Source organism: Octopus bimaculoides, chromosome 7 (assembly GCF_046866305.1).
Source record: "Octopus bimaculoides isolate indiv1 chromosome 7, ASM4686630v1, whole genome shotgun sequence".
NCBI classification, from domain to species: domain Eukaryota; kingdom Metazoa; phylum Mollusca; class Cephalopoda; order Octopoda; family Octopodidae; genus Octopus; species Octopus bimaculoides.
In genome coordinates, this window is record NC_142934.1 from 37,220,654 (window position 1) to 37,236,105 (window position 15,452).

Consider the following 15,452-nt stretch of genomic DNA (forward strand, 5'->3'; position numbering starts at 1 on the left):
CAATGAGACAAGAAAGGCATCAACACTGATGGAGAATAACTATGCCACCTAGACTTCACAGATGATATTACCTTGACAGTGCATACAACTAAGGAACTGGAGGAAAGGCTCACTGATATCCACACTACTCAACATGAATCTTGAAAAGACTAAGATCATGTTCAACAGGCCTGTCACTGTAAATGGCAAGACCATAGAAAACAGATGACTACATCTACTTGGGAAAGATGGTAATGAAAGACAGAAATCTCCTCCTAGAAATCAAGAGAAGAATGGCATCTGAGTGGCCTTTGCAGAATAATGGTGGAAAAGCTCATGAGAAGTCCCAATCTTCCATGAAAATTAATGCAAAGATCTTCAACTAGTACATCTTGCCAGTGATGATTTACTGCAATGAAACATGGGCTCTCAACACTACTATCATGGACGACCTCATTGTAGCCCAATAGAAAAGAAAACAAATCATGCTTGGCATCACACTGTGAGACAAGAAAACCAACACTTTGATTCAACTACACATGAGAGTCAATGGCATTATAAAAATCATCAAGGAGAACAAATATAGATGGGCTGGTCACATCACATGTCCGAAGGACAACAGGTGAACAATCAGAGTGACAGAATGGATATCAAGACAATGGACGAGATCAAGAGGCCAACCAAAGACAAAATGATCTCATCCACGGTCTGAGGCCTACATGGCCACAACTGGCCAGAGACAAATAGTAGTGAAAGGACTCCAAGAAGTGTTTTCTCCTCCATGAGCACTGGATATTGGTAGGATCTAAACTATTGAAACTTTTCAGGAAACAATGAGGCATAAAATGATAAAGTTTGAAAATTTTACTTAAAAACTAATTTCATATAAATGTACTTGTAATGAAATTATACATATTAAAAAATAAAAGCAATTTAAAATATGATTTCAACATAACAAAAATTTAAATGAACACCACCACCACTGAGTGAGGGCCATAGTTGGCAGTCAAAGTAACATCACTTCAGTCTTGAAATATTTAATGAAGCTAAAAGCATGCAGCTGCTTAGATTTCATAAAATCTGAATCTTATCAAAATGTTTTATGGTGTGACTGATAATAATATAAATTGTTATAAACTTTAAAATACAGCAAGTATATGTAGTCTGATATATTAGCACATGAAATTGGTTATAATATCTGGGAATACCCTTTGAAATAATGGGACTTTAGTCACCAGGCACATATTCTCTATAGGAAATTTAATTAGAATTTACAAAACTGTGTGTATATGAATTTTCTCAAGGCAAAGGTTGACAGTGACTTCAAAGTTTTGGCTCACTTATCATCTGACAATCTGATGATGGCTAGTACGCAGTCACTGTTGACCTCTTGCTTTCAAAACTTGGTATTTACTCTACAAAAAAGCAATGAAGGATCCTTCAATTTGATGTTAAATTGTTTTTACATACAACTTTACATAAAAGTGTTAATATCCATGCTTGTGTGTATATGCCTGTGTATGTATGTGTGTGTATGCATATATGCACATATGATTATTAAAATGATAATATTCAAAAGCTTTTACATGCTGATTTAATTTGCAGGGATGTTATCCTGATGTTTAATAATAAGTCTCCAGAATCTTTGTTAGAATTCTTGCCAAATACAATATGGCACTTTTCTTCTGGTTGACAATGTGTGTCAATTCTAATATTCTTCAGCTTCTTAAGTAAAAGTTTGGGTGTTATGTCAAGTGCACTGATTATCACAAGAACAATTTTCACTCTGGATATTTTTTTCTCTTTGGTAATCCACTCATATGATATTACAAAGTTTATATCTGATTTTTTTTTTCTTTGTTGTACTCTACAATCATATGCGGTCGTTTTGCTTCAGTAGTTTGGTCACTCTTTATGGAGAAATCCCAGAATTAGATATATTCTCATTCACAGCTTCTAGCTCATATCACTTTTCTGCTACTTTTAATCCACACACTTGGCTAACATCTCAATGCACTCTTTTATCAACACAGTCCCGTCTGCACTCTTTTTGTGTTATCTTCCTGCATGCACTTAAGAAATATTTAATACTTTCATATCCTTATGTACAGATTTTACATTTGCTGTCTTAGTTTTATAACTTTGTATGTATTTATCAAGTACATCCCAATGGCTTGTTCAGTGATTCAGTTTCTCATTTCAGGTTTTCATGTCAGCTGCAAGCAACATTCTTCACTTTCAACTTCATTTGTTGTATGAAAAGATCATATAATTCCTTCTATTTTCAGCTATTTGTCCTATCAATCTTCCTTCTATTCTTGAAACTTCTCACAATTCTAGTGATTTTTTTTTGGGGGGGGGGGGGGGGGTATTTCTAGCCCAAGATTATATTCTTTCATCATTATGTACAACATAGTTTTTAAACTCAATCACGATACTAATGGTGTCATTTGATTCCTTTCTTTCTTAGTAAAGTGGAGACTGTTGATATTACTTTTAGAATAAAGGCGGTGCTCCAGCATGGCCGCAATCAAATGACTGAAACAAGTAAAAGAAAAAAAAACAAAAAAACTGTGAATTGAATAGCTTCTGAGTTTTTCCAATTCTTGTAGCTGTCTTGGTCCATTTTAGAAAAAGAGCAGGGTATCCTAGCAATGGTAAGGCCTATGTATTCAATGCTTTGATAATATTCCATCTATTTACTTTTGTTTCAAGCACCTTTCTAAGCCTTCTTTTCTTCTAGAGACTTTCTCATTTCACTATCCATTACCTTTCCCTCCTGGGTACTTGTATCCGTTATTTCTCAGTGATCTAGTACCATCTTGCATCTACATCAGATTTAATCTTTCAGCATCTCCTCATGATTAACACTGCACACTTATTCACCCCAATCTTTGCTGTTGGATCAGAGAATCCATTTCTTTTTGCATTTTTCATGTACAGTTCGATGTCATCCATATATAGCAGGTGATATATTTTCACTCTGGTCTTAGCAAACTTATAGACGGGCCTGGATTTTCTGAGTATGCTTGTCAGAAGGATTAACACTAAGATAAAAACCAATGGAGAGAGTGTATTTTCCTGAAATATTCCCCTCTGCATTTCCACATTTCCAAATGATTCACTTCCACATATTAGTTTTACTAACCCTGATCTCTTTGCTTATTCTAAAAAAAGAACCTTTTCATTGACCAAGTGTTCTCAGGCACTCTAAAAGCCAACAGTGTGGAACATTAGAATATATTTTCTTGTAGTCTATCCAGCCAACAGTAAAATGTTTTATTTGTACCTTAATATCATGCTATCAACATAAGACCAGTAGTTCCTCTTCACTGGTAATAGATTCTCTCTTTCCTAAAGGCTATATAATTCATCTGCTATTGGGTCAATTTGTAATTTGCAGAGTAAGGGTAAGTATCTAATAGGCCTATAATTACAGAGTTACCCTTGCTTTTCTTCTTTTTTATTGATGTTGCCTCAATTTTTATCTTCTTTCTTCTTCAACTACCAGTAATCCTGTCTCTAACACTTTCTTTGGAGCTCGTTTGTGTCTTTCCTTCACCATCTTTTAATTATTGCATTTATTCTTCCAAGATCACTGTTCAACTATATTCTCAAGTCTCCATTTCCAGTTTTTTTGTTTTTTTTTTGCTTGACATTTAACATCTGAAATTTCTAAGGTAATAGAAGTTGTCCAGTGTATGAAGATGTTTAAGTCTGTTACATTCTCAACATTGATTTTCATTAATATGAGGGGTGTTCATTAAAGATTTCCTCTGACCCACTTCCGGTTATTGCAAGAAACTGAACTTGTACAGGTATAATCATATATGTCTCTACATGTCATAGTGTAAATTGCAGCTCTCCACTAGTATTCGTTTGTCTTTTACAGCTGCTGAAGTGGACTAAGGTGTTATAATGGAGGTAGTTGAATGCAGATCAGTGATCAGGTTCTTACATTTGAAAGGCTGTACACCAAAAAAGACTTTTGATGAGATGAAAAAAGTTTATGGTGATGATGCACCATCAAACAACGTAGTCAAGCATTGGCATCATCAGTTCAAATGTGGTCGGATATGGGTGGAAACTGCTCCTATTCCTGGATGACCACATTCTGCCATTGATGACAACACCATCCATAAAGTGGAAGCCACCATTTTGAAGAATCACCACATAACTATTCAGCAACTAGCCCAAAAAGTAAAGATAAGTGTAGGGTCCATGGAAAAATCATGACCATTTGGACATGTGGGAGTTGTCTGCATGATGGATTCCCTGGATGCTCACACCTTTTCAGAAGTAGGAATGAGTCAGTTGCTCCCAGGCATTTTTGTCAACATGCCAAGAAAACAAGGACATTTTTGGCAGACTTATCACACAGGATGAAACATGGGTCCATCACTATGATCCTGAGACTGAAGTTCAGTTGAAACAATGGAAGCATGGTAACTCATCACCTCCAAAGAAGGCTCATGTCCAACCTTCAGCAGGAAAGGTGATGTTCACAGTCTTTTGGGACCAGCACAGAGTAGTGATGATAGATTTTCTGGCAAAGGGCACCACAATAGGGCATATTATGCTTCTCTGCTGCAGAAATTGTGGGATGCCATCAAAGCAGAGAAGCATAGCATGCTGACCACAGGAATCCACCTCCTCCAAGGCAATACCCCAGTTCACAATGTGCATGTTGCCCAGATGAAAGCACACTCTTGTGGCTATGAAATCCTTTCTCATCCCCCTTACTTTCCTAACCTTGCACCTTGCACCTAAACTTCCACCTCTTTCCAACCATGAAGTCTTTTTTGAAGGGGAAGCGCTTTTTGGATGAGGATGAACTTATTTCTGAAGCTCCAGACACAACCTACTGACTTCTAGAGATGAAGTCTTCACAGCTGCATAAAGCAATGGGAAAAGTGTGTTACCATTGGTGGTGGTTATGTAGAGAGGGACTAATAATTATGCCAAGTTTCATTTATTCCAGTCCTTGGGAAGTGGGTCAGGGGAAATCTTTAATGAACACCCCTCATAACTAGTCCAACCTCTTCACAACTTAGTTTTCCCCTTGATTCCACTCAAAGCTGGTAGCCTCATTTTTTCACTAGTTCATATCTCATTTAGCCATTGTAGTAAAAAGTTAAACTTGATTTGACCTTGGTGAATATTTCTCTCCTTTCTGTTGTTTCTTGTTCAATACATTTTTTTTACAGGCTTGTTTGTGTAGCAATATTTTGAATTCTGTTATCATTAAGACCCTTTTTCCTAACTAGCAGGACCCATGAATATTTCACAGAATTAATGGTAAACCTATTGGGTTATTTCTGGAAACATTATCCAAAAAACCTGAAAGTGTAGCCTGTATTGTGTCTGTATAGAAAGATAATCGCTCATTTGCTACTCACTGAAAAGTGAAGGAAACTGGAATACAATGATTGCTTAATGCACCTTACATACTTTATGCACAATTTTATAGACTTCATGCACAACACTCATAAAATAAATATTCACTCTTATTTATCCATTTCCCCCGTAGACAAAGAAAAATATTCCGTACATGATACAACTTTTAGTTAAATTGCATATACCATAAATCCTCGAGTATAATCCGCATTTTTTTCCCAAAATTTAAAGGTCAAAATCCCTAGTGCATACTATATACGAGGTTAAAAATGAAAAATATTTTCTATGCAATGTCCGAGTCTCTATTTGCTCTATTGTGATGTCGGGCACGAAAATACCTTAAGCTAAGCCTAAAAGCAATGAAGTCATAAAAGAATCATCCATAACTTCCAGTAAGCAACATTTATTATAATAAAAGTGTTGTATATCGTCTGCACTGGATGGTACTCAGGATGACGTTGTATGGAAAGATGAAATAAATGAAAGTGAATCCTCTGATGTTGACTATGAATCTGACGATGACAGAGATTTACTCTACAATGATGCTGACATGTTTACAGAGGAACAAATGGAACAGTTATTTGATGCTGAAAGTGACGTTGAATTTGAAGGATTTGAATAAATGTTTTTGCTTTTGCTTTTGTAACTGATAGTAATAGTTATATGTAAAAGCAACTCACTTAATATTTATTTTTCACTGACGTTATTACTGTTATTTCTTTATTTTCTGCTAACAAAGTGCACAAAAAAGCTACACGTTTGCATTATGTTATATACACAATAATAATAAAGGATATTACCGTTATATACGTTTACAAACCAAGGACGTTATATAGACCTCTTTGACTCAAGTTAGAGAAGGGGTGCGTATTATACACAAGGTTTAGGTTTTTCAGAGGTACAGCCCCCTAAAAATCCCCTGCATATTATATTCAAGGGCGGACTATACTCGAGGATTTACGGTATTCGCCATGTAAATAAGCGTGAACATTTCATGGAATTGCACTTAAGTGCATGTGTTAAGTGATATAAAAAATTTGGTTCATTAAAAAACAAAAAAAAATACACTTTTCACTACTCATGCACCACCACCACCTCATCTTCCCCTCTCTCAGCCTCTCTTTAACCTCACCATCAGAACATCACCTGCTAAAATTATATTTCTAACTCTTTCACTACATCAATACCTACAACCAACTTTTTTAACCACATAATAAATATTACACTCCCCCTACCACACATCATGGATGCTCTTTTTCTCTCTCCTTTCTGCCTCACTCTTCACCTTATCCTCTTTTTCTCTCCTTATTCTTTCACCTCTCTTTCCCTTCAATTAATCACTTGAAAGTATTACAATTACATTCATGGATGCTTCTCTCTTTCTCTAGCCCACTTTTCATTCTCCCTCTTTTTCTCTAATCACGTGAAAGCTAAGTAACGTAATGACAAGCAAAATTATTATAAGATCTTTGCAGCTGTAATTGAATAATGACCAGACCAAGCTTGTGTCATAGTAAGACTTGCTGTCAGAGAACTTTACTTGAGGATTAGTTTCATTAATGCAGTTGCAATAACACTTTATTTGGCATTGAACCCAGGGCTGTAGCATTACGATGTCAAACACCAATGTTTTTGTCAAGAACCACATCTGGGAGCCTGCCAGCCAAGGCTAAAGAGACCCTGCTTCTCTTTGTGGTAGGTCTAACCCTGCCAAGGGCAACCTTAGTGTATGGTCTCAGGCTACTGGTTACTCTCATGAATTGGTAGTATAGTGTATGATACTAACAACAAAAAATGCTGTTTAAATAGTTTCTGAGCAAGCTCATCCACTCTTTAACAGGTTTATTACTCTCCACCTTTGATAGATTTATTACTGTTATTATGGAGAATTAAATTACATACAATATAAATTTAAGTGTTATAGTTTCAGTAGTAGAAGATAAGCATCTCAATGTGACTTTGTTTCATAATTTAACTTGTTCTTGTCTAATTTTAGAGCTCTGCCAAGACCTTAACAAATGCTGATCGTGCATCTCTATTTTTGGTGGACATGCAACGTAAAGAATTATTTTCCCGAATATTTGATGCTGGTTCAGATCCAGAAAAATACATGTTAAATGATATCAGGTTATTTGCAAGTTGTATTTGTTTGATAATTGTATTGAATCTAAAATCATATGAAGAAATGAAAATTGTATCATCATGAATCACTGAGGGCATTTAAAACCCATATTGTCACTTTTGTATTTCTTGATGGTATTGTACACTATAAAGTGACAAGTTTCGAGGTATTTCTACAACCTGATCACTGACAAGATTCCACTGCAGTTGAACTGTCAGCAACCAGGTCATAGAGGGATGACAAAACTTGATGCTTTAGTTGCCAATACTATCAAGAAATATGGAACAGTTTAAGTGTGTGTTTTAGATATAACTGCGTTTGTACTTTAAATGACTTCTATGGTGTAATTGATGTCAAGTAAATACTGAAAAAAGAATAAAAGAATTAGAGAGTAAATGGATAATGGGTTGATAACTGAGTAATCTGTGAATAATTGAAGAGATTGACAGCAGAATGGTGGTGAGTAATGTCTAGAGTAATGAGAGAGTAATGGTATGAGAGTTCTGTAGTGTCCTAGTCTATAATGTGTCTGATTCTCATTTGTGTCTACCCTTCAACCTTGTACCTGCAAGTCTCACTTCATTCTTGGGAGAGATGGTATCTGACTTCACATATGAGTAGAAGCCTAAAGCAGCAATTCATTCACAAAAAGGACAGACCCTGCCAGAATGGATATTTACAAGTATCAACCACAGTGCTTAAAGTTGTATTTCAAATTCTACCAGTCAATACATTCCCCTTTACGTGATAAGATGGGTTGACCAAACCACTCATCAAAGAGCTACTTTGACCCAAGATATTCTCTGATGTTTGTTTCAGGGCTAAAGGTCCAATTGTATCCAATCTTAACAGTTTTAAGCAGATTAATGGCATTGACCTCAAAAAACCATTTTAGTTGACAGATAGGTACCAAATAATGGGAAAGAGTTAACCACAGTTGAAAAATAAATTAAAAATACATTTAAATAAAATGGCTAAATTAAGAGTTAAATAAAAAGTATTTTAATAACGCTTTCTAAAATAACATAAGTCACATTTCAGAAGGAGATGGTATTTCATTATGCCACCATATTATACTATACTACTCATGTAAATTTTAAAAAATGCTAATAGTTAGAGACAATGTTTCAAAACTCTTACCATAGTAGAATAAAATGAAAGCAAAACAGTTTCAAGATTTTGTAATCAAGTTAGTTAGAAAAACCTGTTGTTACATAACACTTTTGATTAAGTGAAAAAATATCGTCATCAACTGAAATAGACATGTAGGAGTAAGTTGGCAGTTGAATTTTTTGGATTTGGTTTTCACAATGAAAACGGAACCAAGCTGCTGAAGTTCTGTGATGCAAATTATCTTATGATCTGCAATAGTAACTTCAGGAAATCTGCCAACTACCTGTTCACCTACCAATCCAGTGATAGGAAATGGGAAAGATAGCTAAATGCCAAAATTTTCCCAGTTAAGAATGCACCCCACCAACATAGGTCAGTTGTTAGTGACGTCAGGATCAGGGATAAATGGTTGCCCAGAAGATGATCATTGTGGAAAAGAAAGGTGTGGAAGCTTAAGGATCTTCTAAATGGACAGAGATTTAAAGACGTATTACATGAAGATTTTGACGGAAACGAGGACAACTGGAGGTTCCTATGGGACAACCTGTTGAAGGCAACTGACCAGATCTGTGGCTAGTGCAAAGTCCCCTCTTGACCTGAGGTAACATAGTGGTGGAACAATGTAGTTGACAGGGTCATTAGAGAAAAGAAACAGGCCTGGAAATATGGTAGTTGGGAACTGTATCAGATATCCAGAAGGAAAGGTAGGAAACAGGTATAGTTAGCCAGAGGGGAAGTAGAAAAGAAGAGGTTTGTTATTGTTCTGCATCATGAGTACCAGAGACTTGAAGTGTTTCAAATTGCAAGACAATGTGCGAGAGAAAATCACGATGTCATAGGAGAGAAATGTATCCACATGGATGATGGCTCACTGGAATTTAACGATGCAGCAAAGAAAGAGGCTTGAAAACACCACTATGAAGAGAATGATTGGGAGAAAGAGAGTCTGCCAAATGTTGACCGAACTAAGGAACCAGCTATCCGAATCAACAGTACTTCGGTAGATAAAGTAATTAAGGATATGAAAACAGGGAAAGCCCCCAGCCCTTCAGGAATCACTGTTGAGATGCTTAAAATATCTGATGATGTAGGCTATGGTCTAGTCACCTGTATAGTTAACCATGTGGTACATGAAGGAGTCATACCCAATGACTGGTGTAGCAACAACCATGGCAAATGTTACAAAGGTAAAGAGATGCCTTAGAAATAATTACAGGAAGAATCAAATTGTTGGATCAGGTGATGAAAGTTATAGAGAGAGTCATAAGCCCAACTTATTAGGGAAATAGTTAGCTTAGATGTAGTTTGGTTTTGTGCCAGAGAGAAGCACCACTGATGCTATATTTCTGGTAAGACAGCTGCAGGAGAAATGCCTAGCCAAAGAAATCTCTGTTCTTGGCTTTTCTTGACATGGAGAAAGCCTTTGATAGGGTCCTCCTGATCCTTTATCTAGTGGTCAATGCAGAAATTAGGGATTAAGTGGTTGGTGACAGCTATACAAGCCATATACAGGAATGTTGTCAGTAAGGTGAGGGTTGGCAACAAGTATAGTGAAGAATTTGGGGTACAAATAGGGGTTCACCAAGGATGATTCCTCAGCCCCCTCTTGTTCATCATAGTCCTCCAAACAATAACAGAGGAATTCATGACAGGCTGCCCGTGAGAGCTCCTCTGTGCTGATGATCTTGCTCTTATAGATGAATCACTACCAGAACTAGAAGAGGTTTCAGGTGTGGAAGTAAGGTCTAGAATCGAAGGGCCGTAGAGTTAACCTAGTAAAAACCAAAGTCTTAGTTAGTAGGAAGGCAGACAAATCACAAATCCCTTCAGGTAGATGGCCCTGCTTGATCTGTAGAAAATGCATAGGTAAAAACTCCATAAGATGTACTTGGTGTAAGCTATGGCCACATAAGAGGGGCAGTAATATCAGAAGGTTATCATGGAAGATAGTCTTTTTTGTGTGGAAAGTGCACAGATACAATTAACACTAAAAATGTACAGAGAATAGATTCCATCATGTGCCAGTGGGGAAAACTAGTAGTAGTCGATAACTTCTGTTACCTAAGGTGACTAGGTCAGCAGTGGGGGGGGGGGGGTATGCTCTAAGAGCATAGCTGCTAGAATACAAATAGGCTGGGCAAAGTTGAGAGAGCTCCTTCCTCTGTTGATAGTAAAGGGCATCTCGCTCAGAGTGAAAAGATGTCTGTACAAACAGCCATATTACATAGCAGTGAAACATGGGCTGTGACTGCCAAGGACATGCAGAGATTTGTAAGAAATGAAGCTAGTATGCTTATGGATGTTAAATGTCAATGTGCATGCACAACTGAGTGTAAGCATCCTGAGAGAAAAGTTGGGCATAAGAGATATCAGATGTGGTGAGCAAGAGAGACAACTGTGCTGGTATGGTCATGTGATGCATATGGATGAATACAGGTTTCCTTGATGCTGCTGGTTTTCAATGATTATCTTTACTTCCCAGCAGCTTTAATTGAGCTGACCTGAATCAAATGTATTCCAGCTGGGACATACTGTCTTGTTTTGTGGTGACCACAATATCTAGGACTATATTATCCTGCATGTCCTCCTGTACATAGACAGACAGATGAACTTTTAGAGATTTGACTGCAATTTATAGCAGATCAAGTAGCCAAGTAGGTTCCCTTCCTTGTCTCATGAAGTCTAGGATTTTTAGATGGCAAGGTGTATTGTATTGGGTATATTTTGAAATATATTTGTGACACACATGAAGTCCCTTCAGCTGAAACTGAACCCACTATTAAACAATGCTGTTCTTAATGACTTGTAGGTTCATGGTATTATGTTATGTGGAGATAACATAATAATGTAAAAGTGCACTACTAACACAGGAATGTAAATTGGTGTATCCAATGACTATACACTATATATAGTGGCTATTTAAGCAATGTGTTTGAGAATGATTAATGGCTTAGATGTGTGCTGATGAAGGGGCAAAATCTCCTGAAATATGGCAGATATGCCCATTTTCCACTTTTCATCTTTGATCTTATTGTTGACATTTGAGGTTTCATATACAGAACATGGTAACAAAAATCAGTGTTGGCTATAGAATATCTGCACAGATAACCATTCTTGTCATAAATTTACATATTTCTTCAATAAAAGGATAGAGTCCAGATAGGAAAGGAATCAATAAGGTATCAGACAGCCAGCAAGAAGTTTGACAGGATTGGCCAGGAGGTTGCAGACATAAATCAGAGAAGATAACTGTATACTGGCACTACTATTATTTCTGTGTTGTGTCCTATGGTAAAGACATAGGTACTGAAATGGAGTACAGTTCATTGTGTTTCAATAGCTTTTCAATATTAAGTTCAATTCTTTTGAAGGGACAGGAGAAAGTAGTGGCTAGTCATACTAGTCTGAGACAAGAAGAAACTAAATCTTTAGTGAGACACAATAACCCACTCAATAGCATCATGTACTAGTCAAAACTCTTCATTAGATTTGTAGGAAATATTTAGGCCTTCACAGAGGAAGTGAATTAGCAATAAATTGCTAAGATTAAAAACAAATGAAATATCAGTTCCTGGGACAGCATTCTATCCTGTGGCATTTATAAACGCGAGTCTTTTGGATGGAGCCAACTGATGTAGTGAAGCCAATCATAGTGTTTCGAAGATGAAAAGTGGGCAATGGGTACATCTGCCATATTTCAGGGGATTTTGCCCCTTCATCAGCACCCATTTAACCCATTAATCATTCTCAAACACACTGGTTTTAATACAGACAAGAAATGAATGATTCAAATTCAGACATTAGAAAGATGAAACTATGATGGTCTTCACAAAACATCACTATAAACACAAATTGATAAAATAACAGACAGAATGCCTTCTGGTATCATATCTCTTTACATTGTGAGGTCATTAGTATAAATGGGAGGATGAGAAAATAAGTACCAGTAAGGGTAGGCAATCAGTATAATCAACTATCTCCATCCCCTAAAGCAACACTTCAGAGATTATAGTATCTATTTCATAGAATCTGCCCCCACCCCACCACCCTCCACTCACAAACTTCACAATGTAAGAATTTGAAATTATGTTCAAAGCTGCAGGAATGAAAGAAATTGATTATAGTAGCTTTCTGTATTTAGTTCAAATCAATATTGACCTTGTCTTTCAATTCTTTGACGATTCATAAAATTAGTCACTTACTGGAGGTTGATTTGTTACCAACAAAGGTGTCTTGTAAAAGAAGTAAAAATGTTAGAAGCCAATAGTATATCAGTATGTACATACTTGTACACTTATTTTCAATGTGAGAAAAGGTATTCCAGGCATATCACTGGTCTGATGAACCTTTATGTCTAGAATTTGTCTCAGCAGTTCAAGTTTTTGGTAGATCAATTAGTCTCTGCAGCAGTAGAAATATTTAAAATTTAATCTTAAAATTAAATGATTTGTTAAAGGTTATACAATTAGTTTATTAAACATTGTTAGATAAATATTTACACTTGAACTTCAAAAGACATTATGGAACTGTATAAAGTTTGAACAAATTATGCTCATTTCAGATTTTCTATCAATAAAGGTGTTGCAGGATATGTTGCCTCAACTGGGGAAATATTAAATATACCAAATGCTTACCAAGATTCAAGATTTAACAGGTAAATAATTCAAAGTTCATTAGAATTTAGTATACAGCTCTCTTCCTTACATAATGCAATTAATATCTCAATGCTAATCAAATTAATCAATGGGAATAATTGTAACACTCCTGGAAAAAAATGGAATTACAGTTATTTTTTTTCAGAGACATTTGTTACCAAGAAATTTTGTTAAAACTCAAGTATATCTTTCAATATCAAATCAATGTCTTAAAGACAAAAAAGAAAAAAAAAATAGAAATCAAGGTTTTGTAGACTTTATAACCCAAGAATATTCAAGTTTTGGGATAAGCACCCCCTCTTAAAACAGACTTCTTTTTTTTTTAATCAAGCAATTTTTTCCAATTTATACTTTGAAGCATTAGAGATATTTTATTGTGTCCAAGGAGAGTCATCCTCTTTTAGTGCCTTGTTAATTTAACACACTCACTGGTCTGATTTCCACTCATTTATTTAAAAAGTTTTCGTGGTTTCATGCAACCTTTTCAATAGTCGTTGACTGCCCATTATCAGAACTGCGTTTTGTGAGCGTGTGTGTGCATGCACATGTATGTATATGCATGTGCACACGTTTGTATACATGTATTCTGCATATCCATGTGCTTGTGTGTTCATATTTGTATGTGTACGTGACTATATAAACTGAGGGTATTGGGGTACAACACCTATATATATTTCCTATTTAGTACTGGGGGCATTTCATTAATGAAGATGTACAAGTAGGAAACAGGTGTTATATCCCAATTCCAACAGCTTATATAGTCACACAAACCCAGACAGACACGCAAGCACATGCAGAACACACACACATACGTGCACACGTACGTACGTGCGTGTACACACACACACGTGTATGCGCACGCACACCACGCATGCACACACAAAAAAACGCAATTCCGATAACGGGCAGGGTCAACAACTATTGAAAAGGTTGCAAGATGTAATGAAAATTTTAGCAAAAATAAATGAGTGGAAATCAGACCGTTGTGTTAAACTTATAAAAGCACTAAAAGAGAATGACTCCCCAGACACAAAATATGCTTCGAGACACGAATTCCCATAAAGAATCTTGCAAACGAAATAAAATAAGCACTAGAGGTATTCTGTAAAAAAAAAAAAAGAAAAAAAAAATGTTGGGCGCTGTCATGGTATTAGCTGTCAGAATTGAAAGTAGAACTGACAAGGAACGTTACTGCTGGTTTGAGTTGATTCTTTGGCTACTGACTAGCCGGAGCTATCTATCTGTCTGTCTGTCTCTCTCTCTCTATATCTATCTATCTATCACTCGTTCACCTCTGTTCGTGTCCGTAGAATTTATCAAATTAGAAAACGCAAATTTAATATAAAAATATATTTTCTGAAATTGCAAATTATTTAAAATATAAAAATATAATTTTCAACAGAGAGAATTTATCAAAATAGAAAACAAATGAAGTTTAAAAATAATAGGATCGACTACTCACGACTAGCTAGCGCGTTCGGGACCAACTCTGCTTTAGTAGTACCCTTATACTCTGTGTGTTTCCAAACGCATGGATATAGGTGTCAAATCCGTCCGAGAGAGAGAGAGAGAGAGAGAGAGAGAGAGAGAGAGAGAGAGAGAGAGAGAGAGAAAGAGAGAGAGAGAGAGAGAGAGAGAGAGAGAGAGAGAGAGAGAGAGAGAGAGCTCCGGCCAGTCATGGTTTGGAGTTGATTCTTTGGCTACTGACAGCAGTAACGTTCCTTGTCAGTTCTACTTTCAATTCTGACAGCTAATACCATGACAGTGCCAAATGTTGCTACTGGAGCAGAGACAAGCGGGGTGGGATTGAAATTCTTCCCATCAGAATCATAGACCTTGATTTAAAAAAACATGGATGTGTGGTGAGAAGTTTGCTTCCCAACTACATGGTTCCAATTTTAGTCCCACTGCGTGGCGTGGCATGGCACCTTAGGCAAGTATCTGCTGCTATAACCTCAAGCCGAGCAAAGCCTTGTAATAGGATTTGGTAGATGGAAACTGAAAGAAGGTTGTGAGTGTGTAACCACCACTTTACATGTGATGGTGTGTTTATGCCTCCGTAACTTAGCGGTTCGGCAAAAGTATCTGATAAGAATAAGTAACAGTAAAAAGTACTGGAGTCATTTCATTCGACTAAAAATTTAAGACGGTGCCCTAGCATGATCGCAGTCTAATGACTGAAATAA

General features: G+C 36.4%; 1 protein-coding gene across 5 annotated transcripts in view; it reads left to right on the forward strand.

Moving 5' to 3' along the window:
* LOC106869668 (putative 3',5'-cyclic phosphodiesterase pde-5) overlaps positions 1-15,452 on the forward strand; it is a 362,634-nt gene that overhangs the window by 193,203 nt on the left and 153,979 nt on the right. For all 5 annotated transcript variants that reach the window (XM_052969509.2, XM_052969510.2, XM_089355202.1 and 2 more), the window contains 2 exons: positions 7,373-7,503; positions 13,173-13,265. In XM_052969509.2, coding sequence (XP_052825469.1) covers positions 7,373-7,503; positions 13,173-13,265 — 224 coding nt within the window. The remainder of the gene's footprint in view (positions 1-7,372; positions 7,504-13,172; positions 13,266-15,452) is intronic.